The sequence below is a fragment of the Cnephaeus nilssonii genome (assembly GCF_951640355.1).
Source record: "Cnephaeus nilssonii genome assembly, chromosome: 16".
Classification (NCBI taxonomy): Eukaryota; Metazoa; Chordata; class Mammalia; order Chiroptera; family Vespertilionidae; genus Cnephaeus; species Cnephaeus nilssonii.
In genome coordinates, this window is record NC_137087.1 from 29,131,386 (window position 1) to 29,142,252 (window position 10,867).

The 10,867-nt window shown below is 39.6% G+C and overlaps 1 protein-coding gene across 1 annotated transcript; it reads right to left on the reverse strand.

The window, feature by feature from the left end:
- Window positions 1–8,073: 8,073 nt before the first annotated feature.
- LOC307112777 (heterogeneous nuclear ribonucleoproteins C1/C2-like) lies at window positions 8,074–10,187 on the reverse strand. Its single transcript, XM_079793740.1, is given in 3 exon segments — window positions 8,074–8,523; window positions 8,526–8,809; window positions 8,812–10,187. Coding segments are annotated over 3 exon segments (942 nt in total). The 5' UTR covers window positions 9,278–10,187; the 3' UTR covers window positions 8,074–8,331.
- Window positions 10,188–10,867: the final 680 nt, after the last annotated feature.

Genomic DNA, 10,867 nt, shown 5'->3' on the forward strand with positions numbered 1-10,867 from the left:
CTTATACATGGATTTTTCTCAATAAATCCTGTAAATGTATTTTATTTTCCTTATAATTCTCAATAACATTTTCTTTTCTCTAGCTTAGTTTACTGTAAGAACACAGTATATAATACAGATAACATACAAAATATGTGTTAATCGACTGTTTTTGGTAAAGCTTCCATTCAACAGTAGGCTCTTAGTAGTTATGTTTTGTAGGAATCAAAAGCTATACGTGGATATTCCACTACTCAGAGGTCAGATATTCCCTAGCCCCTGTGTTGTTCAAAGGTCAACTGTAATTGATTTCTGTAATAAGCCATTGGGGCAAAAACAACATCATAAAATCTGTTCAAAAGGTTTACTTCTCTCTATTCTCACTGACCAAAAATTCCTTTCAATTAGATTACTGCAAAAGAGTCCTAACTGTCCTTCCTACTTCTGCTTTACAATATACACCTTACTCATCCGGGTTAACCTCTCTGTTAGTTCCCTCAAGTACAGGATGAGAATAATATTTTTCCATAGGATAATGGTGAGAATAAAGTGAAATGGCATATATAAAGCACCTAAACACTATGTGTGTGTTGAATATATAGTGGATGCTCAATAGATAAGAATTTAAAGCAAAATAAAATGTCCAGCCATAGCTGGTTTTGCTCAGTGGATAGAGCAACAGCCTGCAGACTGAAGGGTCCCAGGTTCGATTCCAGTCAAGGGCACATGCTCAGGTTGTGGGCTCGATCCCCAATGGTGGGTGTGCAGGAGGCAGATGACCAATGATTCTCTCTCATCATTGATGTTTCTATCTCTCTCTGCCTCTCCCTTCTTCTCTGAAATCAATTAAAAAAAAAAGTCCATGCTCTTGAAATGATTCCTTTCACTCCTCACACACTGGCATTTATGTTGGCATTACAATATATTGATATATGTGCCTGCTCTGGGAATTTGCCAGACTGCAAGCACAATACATTTTTAGCTCACAGGAGCCTGAAAATGACTCTCTCCACCTCTTTTCAACCTCTTTCATTTTCTGGGAGGTAATATATCTTGGACCAATACCAACTCTCACCTTGAGTAGGAATACCTTTTTTTTTTTTCTAAATTGTTTGGTTTCTGGGCAGCAAGAATAACTAAATGAATAAGAGAATAACTTCCAGTCACTTCCAGAGACAATGGAAATATACTGACAGTGCTGTGTCTTAGACAACGATCTGTTCATCAGAAATTAAAAACTATTTATTGAGGTTTATCGTTTTGCACTTACCTCTCAGGCCCACCCTAAAAATTGCTATTATCTATACTATTGAACAGATAAGGAAGTTGAGGTTTAGAGAGATTATGATTTGGTTCTGTGAACTGCATACATGGCTTGAAATTAATTCCGGGTTTCTTGGACTTGTACACCAACTGTTTCTCAGCAGCAGTGTATTAGAAGGAAACTAGATAAGTTAATGTAGTTAATCTCCCCAGAGGTAATTGAAAGTTGAGAGGAAGTTACAGGTTTTTATTCTAGGCCAAATAGGGTTCTTTGCTTTTTTAAAGAATTCAAAATAGTTGACTGACTTAAGAGCTCTTCTGCCTCATGGTAAGTTCTCTTTTGCTTCACTTTTTATTTTTATTTATTTATTTATTTATTTATTTATTTATTTATTTATATTTTATTGATTTTTTACAGAGAGGAAGAGAGAGGGATAGAGAGTTAGAAACATCGATGAGAGAGAAACATTGATCAGCTGCCTCTTGCACACCCCCCCACTGGGGATGTGCCCGCAACCAAGGTACATGCCCTTGACCGGAATCGAACCTGGGACCCTTGAGTCTGCAGGCTGACGCTCTATCCACTGAGCCAAACCGGTTTCAGCTGCTTCACTTTTTAACTCAAGGTATTGTTTTTGCCTAAATTTTCTCTCTTTAATGTTGATGTGGTTTTGAGTTATCCCAAATCTAGACAATGTTAGTTCAAATTCACATTCCCTGGCCAGGCCGTAAGTCTATCTCTTTTTCTCAATGGGAGACCATAGCACTTGAAATCAGTTGCAGTAAAAACACCCTTTATTGCTGGGATAAGCTACATGCTACTAAGGAATAATCACTATCGTATTTAGCAAAAAACCTTTAAATACCTAACAAAACAGAGTGTGTAAACATTCTGAAAAGAAATTACTGCTTCCTTACTTTCCCCTCCAATCATGAAAGTCATGTCTCCCACCTTTTCTTACCCTGACAGCTACTCAAAACCATCCTTCATTGTTATTTCACTCTCTTTGTTATATTGCAATATGTTTGAATAGTCATAGTTCTGTGCTCAGCTTTATAATTAGATGAAGTGATGAAAATAACTTTTACTTGAGTCCAATTTTCTCTGCATAAAAATAACTCCGAGTCTTCCAATGTAAGAAATTATAGGAAACTTTAGGTAGGAATAGGTCTAAAATTGGAATTTGATTAGGGCCAAATGTTTCTAAGTTGTATCGGAACCATCTTTTACATTGTATTCTTTCATTGTAAGTTCAGATGCTATATCATAATTAATCTAATGGGTTCTACAAAGTTGAAGGTTTCTGATTGATGAGCAGTAGGACACCATTATCATCCTACTCTAACTCACATCCAATAATCACTCTGGGTCTCAAATAGCTTATTTATAAAATCAAGGATTGGGGATCAAATTCTCAAGCTCCTTTCAGGCGTGCTGTTTGCAATTCTACTTCCTCAATTTCCATATCTAGCTATATAATACACCAGGTCACAATGGAATTTGGAATTTGGGTCCTCAGCTTTCTAAAATCTCACATTTTCTAGAATTATGTCAGGAGGGAAGACTCTCTTTACTCACCCCACTGGAGGCACTATGTGGTGCTGGGGTTAAGATCTGAATCCATACTGTGGAGTACTTTAACTTAATCCAGCAATAGCAACAACAGCAAATAATTGATACCTTCATAGGCCTGTAATTTACAAATTAAATTCAGGACGGCAAACTGAAATCCCTACACGTTGGTTAGGTGACCTAAATGAATGAAGCTAGGTGGGGATTAATGGAAATGAGACAAGACATGTGTGAAAGTTCACACATGGGTATGTTTGGTGAAATTCAGCATACACAAGATAGCTCTTTTCCCCCCCACTCAGATCCAAAGCTGTGAAGTCCGAATGAGTAGCAAACCCCTCAACAGCTGGGAGGCCTGCCATGAAAGTCCCTGGGAAGAGAGGAGTGACCCCAAAGAGTCAAGTTGTCTTTATTTTTTACACCCCCCCTCTGTGCGCCAGGGACATCAGGGCTGCTGGGCCAGCCTTCATTAGGAAAGTGCAAAAGCACTGGAACATTTCCTTGCCGAAGTACAAAGGCCCTTTGACTCTTTTGTTGGCTCACAAGCTTCAATCAGCCTCAGAGTTTCAAAGGTCCTACCCACAGAGTTCCAGCTGGGCTGGGATTGAGTAGTGTTCTGGGTACTGAGTAGGAAAGTGAGTGTCTCTGCCCACTCAGTAATGCTAAGCTGATGAGCTTTCCCTATGAAGGTTGAAACAGACTGTTTTACGATTTGAGCCATCACAAGAACCACAGAGAACAGCGTGATGAAATACCACTTCACCCTTCACTTTCAAACAACTATTTATTACTTGGCGACTGTTGAAGGAACATAAACAACTGTTCTTAAGGACTTACCAAAACCCACTCTCTAGCATCACACATTCAGGGCAGGCAGCTTCCTTTGAAAGTGTTGTTTTTTAATGCCCAGCCATCCTAGCTGGTAGAGAGTCAGTGACAGACAGATATATAAAAGCCAAGTTAAGTGAAAGGAAAAGCCAAGTTAAGTGAACCATTAGGGACATGGCAGCTCAGAAGAAAAGTCATAGAGGAAGGACTGGGGAGAGCAAATCCATTGTTTGTTAACCACAGCTCTTAGCCAAGTCAGGGGGAAGATGGAAATGATCAGCATAAAAAGAACCAACTTATTGTCAGTTTTTGTTATACACCATTATGGTTAAGGAAATCAGATAAACTTCCTTCCTCCCTATGATGCTAAGAGGAGGGCAATTATTTATAAAGGACAATTACAAAGAGGTGCCTTCGTGCCAGATATAATTCACTAACATCCCATGTTCCCACTCCCCATTCCCCACTCACTTAAACTATTAAATCATTCTGGGAATTTTGTTAACTCCACAAATATCTATTCTCTCCGATGGGCAAGCCTTGTGGAAGGCACTGGTGATATAAACTTTATAGTCAAACTTTATAGTCAAATAGACCTTATGGTTAACTTTATAGTCAAATAGACCTTAGTCTAGTGGATGAGGCAAAATATTACAACAATGGAAGTATGGGAAAGTGGGAAAACAGCCTTTAGACCCCGACAGAACTGGATTTGAATCCTTACCCTGCTACCTGTTTGCTAGCCTAACCAGCTGAACCTGTTTGTCACTTGTAAAATGGAGACAACTGTCTATGTAATGAAGGGCACTTTTATGAACTGTAAATACCATTTATCAAGAAAAGTCAGTGTTCAGTAAGTGGGCATTGGCTGTGCTAGATAACTTATGTTTGTATCTCTGGATATAAACTTCTATCAACCTGTTTCTATGAACTAGAAAGCTGACCTTTATAAATTATACATACAAATTACATCTTCCTCTACTTGTTCTTTGCCTTTGGTTGGATTTAGCCAATATAGTCATTGGCAATAGATGGGAGGGCATGAAGGGTGTGAGGTTGGGGTATTTCCTGAGCTCCCTCCATGTGGAGTTGCTATGACTATTTCTACACACAGCCTTCATAGGGTGAAGTACCTTCATCAAGTTTTCTCCCTCAAAGTTGTGGTAACTGACCCTTCCCTATCCTTTATCAGACTTAGAGTGATAACACTTTCTGATGCCACTAGCATATTTGTTGCTTCCTCCAAACTCTGCTTATACTTTTGTTTGATTAAACTCTTGTCAAACTGTGCAGCTGATATATGCCATCTGTTTTCTATGAGACCCTGATAAACATATGTCCTTATTAGTAAGGAAGAGGGGGAAAGGGATAGCAAGGTACTATGAGATCAGAGAAAGAACAAAAAATAAAACTATACTGCCCAGCTGGTGTTGCTTAGTGGTTGAGCGTCAACCCATGAACCAGGAGGTCAGGGTTCAATTCCCAGTCAGGGCATATGCCCGGGTTTCAGGATCCATCCCCAGTTGGGGGCATGCAGGAAGCATTCAATCAATGATTTTTTCTCATCATTGATGTTTCTATCCCTCTCCCCGTCTCCCTTCCTTTCTCTGAAATAAATGAAAACATATTAAAAAATAAAGTAAAACTATCCTGAAGGATGTCAGGGAAACTTTTTGGAGGATGCAGTATATAAAGGACTACCTGAAATTGATGAGAGTTAGCAATTTTTAAAAAGCAGGGAAAGAACATTTCAGGAGAGGAGTACTATATGTAAAGGCTCACAAATGAGAAGGTAAATACATTATGGGGGAACTTTAATCTTTCAGCCTAGCTGGAGCATAAGTTAAGAGATGGAGAATGAAGATGTGAATTTGAACCAGTTCACAGAATACTATGTATGATTTTTTTTCTATAGGCAATGAAATACTATTAGAGAATTTTAACTCAGGTTATAATATGATCACAGTGCATTTTAGAAAGTAATATAGAGAAGAGATTAGAAAGGACATAAGACTAGATTCAAAAGTGCCAACTGTGCAACCCAGGTGAAAAATAATGTAGCCAAAAATGGCAGTGTCAGAAGAAATGGAGAAGATGGTGTGAATTTATCAGATATTAAGGAAATAAGATATATATGATTTAGTGAGCAATTAATATAAGGATGAGGAGAAAGAGAAGGTAAACTTTCACCCCACCATCAAATTTAATATCTTTGTATAATTCTTATTTTCCCTTATGTAAAATGACTTGTTCATCCTCAAGGGAACTTTGGACGACAAGATGATTTTGACTTGGGCAACTGGGTGACTTATAATTGCTATTCAGAAAAAAGGCAAATTTAAATTTTAAGCCAGTGGTGTGCTGGAGGTGCCTCACAAAGCTTGTGAAAGTCCAATCAAATGCACACATCTCTTCCTAACTCTGAGTTCAATGACATCACATTAGTAGCTTGAAATTGGTCATGGTGGGAGTATTTACACCATAGTAATCATTAAATACTACCAATCAGGCTTTTATCACCCATCTCCCCAAAGAGCTGGTTGTTAAACATTCAGCAGCACCACTAGTTAAGGCCATTTAAAAAGGGAGGGATACCTCTAGTAATGGCAGAACTGAGGTGGGACTTGAGTCAAAAAACCTATATCAAGGACTGATAGTCAAAACAGAACTGGAGGGCATATATTAGGACCTGAATGAAAGGCAGGTTAGAAGGTTCAGTGGAACATCTATAAGAAGCTAGCTGAAGATGGATAAGTACATTGCCGCAGAGAGGAGAATCTGAAATATCTGAAGAAGCAGGTACTTGAGCTGCTAATCAGTAATGAGAAATCAGGTTAGTCTCTAGGCCAGGAATCAGAAACCAGGAGCATTACAAGGATAGGAGATAATTCAAACTTTAAAGATGATGACAAAGTTATATCAAGGCAAATCAAGAAACAGAAAGCCCTTAAAATGGTGGTGTAACTTATGCCCAGTTTTTATAAAGGAGGGCTTCTGTTTTCTTGCTGGGAAATTGCACTGAACTATGTCATCACCTCCACTACCCATGCACCTTCCAGAAATAAAGGCAAGGTCAGAGTTTAAAGAGTAGTCCATGTTGCAGAGCAGATAGATGAGGCTGTGTACATAGACAACTCCTGGCCAGATCTAGTCTTGAAGCCTACACTTCTATAGTTCAAAAAGTCTCCATTCATCCAGGAGGTAGAAGTCCAAGATGGGCCAAAGGGCAACTCCTTGTTTCCCTTAAGTATGAGGAACAGGACTGGTTAAGTGATTTGGGGGGCTCAGTGCAAAATGAAATGGTAAGGACCTTGTTCACAAAGTATGAAGAATTTCAAGGTGGCAACAGGTAAACATTTAAGCACGTGCTCATGAAGTTGGCCCTGATCCTGGGTCACTTTGGTAATGGTGAAACTTGTCCTAAGTATTACTTTCCTCTATTTAGTCCAGATCCTCGCTTGAATTATTCACCTATAAATACATGTTGAAAGATAGGAAAATAATAGGCCTTTTGGCTGATGAACATAGACCTGTTAAGTACAGACTCCCTGGAACCTGGAAACTTAAGACTAAGAGAAACATGATTTCAATGACCCCTCACTAATGAAATTTCATAGCAAGTGGCAAATTCTGTGAGACTAAGGATCATTGTTTCCAGGCATGATTAGTTGAATGAGCTAAGTGATGCAACAAACAAGCAAAATTTCAATGGGTGCAGAAGCAACAGAAGTTTCTTGCTCATATCATAGTCCAGTGAAGACCTGTGAAGCTTTGGTTCCACATAGAAACCAAAGACCCTTCAGTCTTGTTGATCAACCTTACTTTAGAAAAACCATTTTCATCTCATGGCACACATAAACTAATTACTAAAATTCTGTGGCACACCAAAATATATATTTTGCCTATCTGACAAAGTAGGTATGCTTTTAATTCATTCACACTAGATGGCTATTGTTGTGTTGGCTGTTGCCATATTTTTTTTTTTGACAATCTAAGGGAAAAGAGATCAGAGGTATTGTATGTTTTAAAAATTCTTTTTTCCCCCTCCAAATTCCTGGTTTAATCCCAGACATCAGGCTGTTCACAAAAATTTGTTTTCTAAAGTTGATACCCACAGTATCAACTTTAGAAAACAAATCTTAAGACTATTACACTAATTATTTACCTAGAGAATGCATTTGTCATGCCAACTCTCATTCACAAAAATACATTGTTACATTTGTGTTGAACAGCCCCACATAGCACTCTTATATGGGGTATAACACATACCTCTGACTCAAAGCTGCTCTCAGGTGCTACTCAACTAATGTGATTGCCTTTGAAGTTAGGGAAGCAACTACTGAACTCATATATGAATGAAAAGAACTGTACTCCTTACATAAAAAGAGATTATTTTGGAGACAGTTGATAAAAACCATACATCCTTTTTATTGTTAAGTCATAAAGAGGTATCAAAATTAAAAGCAAAAAATTACAGGGTAAGACTTAACTACTAGGAGCATCAAAGGAAGTGAAAATGGAACTAGGCGTAGGGCAATATGAATTAATGAACATGAGAGGGACAAGATAGGGAGAACAGTGAGCATGTGCTGAAGGTACTAGGGAGAGGATCTGGTGAAAATTTTGATCTTAGACAAGCGCCTAGATAAAGAAATAATGGGACAACATTTCTAAACCTCACTATGTGCTTAAGAGTCATCGTCGCCATTGGCACTGTCTCTGTCATCCTCTCCTTCCTCAGCCTCTTTTTCATCATCCTTGATCAACTCCAGCTGGTCATCCCCCCGATCTTCATTATCATCATCATCCAGTAGATCCCCCTCCTCAGCAGAGTCCTCTGCACCCCCCTCGGACTCCATCTTCACATTAGTCTCATCTTTTTCTTCAGGGAGCTGGTGGTCTGCTCCTCTTCTGTCTTATTCTTCATCTCTACTGGGGATGAGAAGGACAAGTCTGCTTGTTTGCTCTGTTCCTTTTCACTTTTTTCCAGGCTTTCCAGTAGATAATCCACTTTCTGTTTTATCTGGGTCAATTCCTTCTTAATGGCCTGAAGGTCATCTCCTTTCAACTTTGCAGACTTGGAAGAAGATCCTCGCTGTCCACTCTTAGAATTGAAGCCACTTTTGCCCCTTCGTGATGTGTTTCCTGATACACGTTGGCATTTTGAGGCACTACAGCCCGAGCAATAGGAGGAGGAGGAGGAGGAACATGTGCTGGGTAACTGTACATCCTGTCATAATAATCCCGTTGAAAGTCATAGTCCAAGTCAAAAGAGGAGCTGAGTAGAGGGGACGGAGAAGGGTGTTCTGGTACTGACCCGCACATCTCCGCTGCAGATGGTTTCACACCTGCTTTTCCTCGGTTCACTTTTGGCTCTGCAGCCAGATTAATATCTAAAACCTGTCCAGCGATCATTCTGCCATCTTCTCCTGCCACCCCAGCCCAGGCATTTCTCTCATTAACATATTGAACGAAGGCAAAGCCCTTATGAACAGAGCAACCCACAATTTTGCCATACTTTGAGAAGATAGCCTCTACATCAGATTTCTTCATCACAAGAGTATTGAGATTCCCAATGAATACACGGGAGTTCATGGAGTGAGGATCTGTCTCGTTGGTAACATTGCTGGCCATTGTCTTTGATGATTACGGTTCCTCACAAAACCAAAATGTAGCTGCATATCAAAAAAATCTCACTGGAGGGAAAAGGGAGAAGAGATTCAATTCTGAATCTCCTACTCCCGGGTTCTACGTAGAGAAGCCAACTACTGCTCGAGGTCAGCAACGCGGCTGCAACCGCTCAGCCTTTGTCTCTTCACAAAATGGTGTTTTAAAAATTCTTGCGGCACACTGGAAATCACTGCTTCAGAGCCTTACAGTTGACTCCATTTAGTTGGTATATGGAGAAAGAGAGCAAGAATCCTGTGTAGGAGGTCTTCATGGGCCAAGCCTGGAAGTGGTCACACTTTTACTCACATTCCTTTGGCTGAAACTCACTTAGATGAACACATCTAACCACAGAGGAGACTAAAAAGCATAGCTCTGTGCCCATGAAGAAAAGAACATGAGCCCTAGCCAGGTTAGCTCAGTGGATAGAGTGTCGGCCTGCAGACTGAAGGGTCCTGGGTTCGATTCCAGTCAAGGGCACATGCCCAGGTTGCAGGCTCAATCCCCAGTAGGAGGCAGCTGATCAATTATTCTCATCATTGATGTTTCTATTTCTCTCTCCCTCTCCCTTCTTCTCTGAAATCAATAAAAATATACCTTTAAAAAAAGAAAACATGAATATTAATGAATACCAGCAATCTTTACCACTATTGATGATAGCTCTTGATCAAGAGCAGTTCTAATTTCTGTTTTAGAGAAGAATTCCTCCTTTCCTTCTTGCTCTCCTTTCCATCATTAAACAGATATTTGACAGGAGCCTACAATATGCTGGCCTATGGTGAATATAATGCTGATAGTAAAACCTGTACCAGGGAGAACTATTCACAAATGGAAGCACAGAAAAAGAGGACAATATATCCCTTTTAAGACAAGGCCAGATCCTCAGTACCTATCTGTCAAATTAGAGAAATATGTGTTTTATTGAGAACATACTGATTTTTCCCTAAATAGTATTTTCTCTCAAGAGAAGGTTCAATGGGACCACCAAAGCCAAACCTCCATGAATTGTGGCTGTCAGAAGTGATCTCTAAAGCCCTTTCTGGCTCTGATATTCTAAGATTTTATGTTCATGAAAAGCAGAGCCAGCATACCAGTTAAGAAGGTTGGACAAGAACCAAGGAATAACATGTGAATGAGAATCAGCAATAGCTAGATTGGAATTTAGGGGCAAGAGCTGGCAGAATGGAGACCCTACTGAGTGACTTGGGAGCTATTTTCTGACTTAAAAAATATTATGATGGTCAAGCAGTTGAGTGGAACAGTGCTTGGAACATAGTACCTAAACTTGTGAGCATTCAGAAGTCCTCAAACTTTGGCGTACATAAGAATCATACCAGGAAGTTGTTTAAAATACAGATTCCCTACCCAGAATTTCTGATTCCATATATTAAGGGCAGGAACCAGGAATATGTGTTTTTATCAAGAGCTTCTAGGTTGCTGTGTCTCAGAAATCTTGTGGTTGAGATTAAATGTTCCAAACAGCTACTGACTCTAGTAAGAAAGCTCAGTGGAGTCAGGCATCCCAGGCCTTTTCTCTCCTGTAAGGTGTCACGTGGC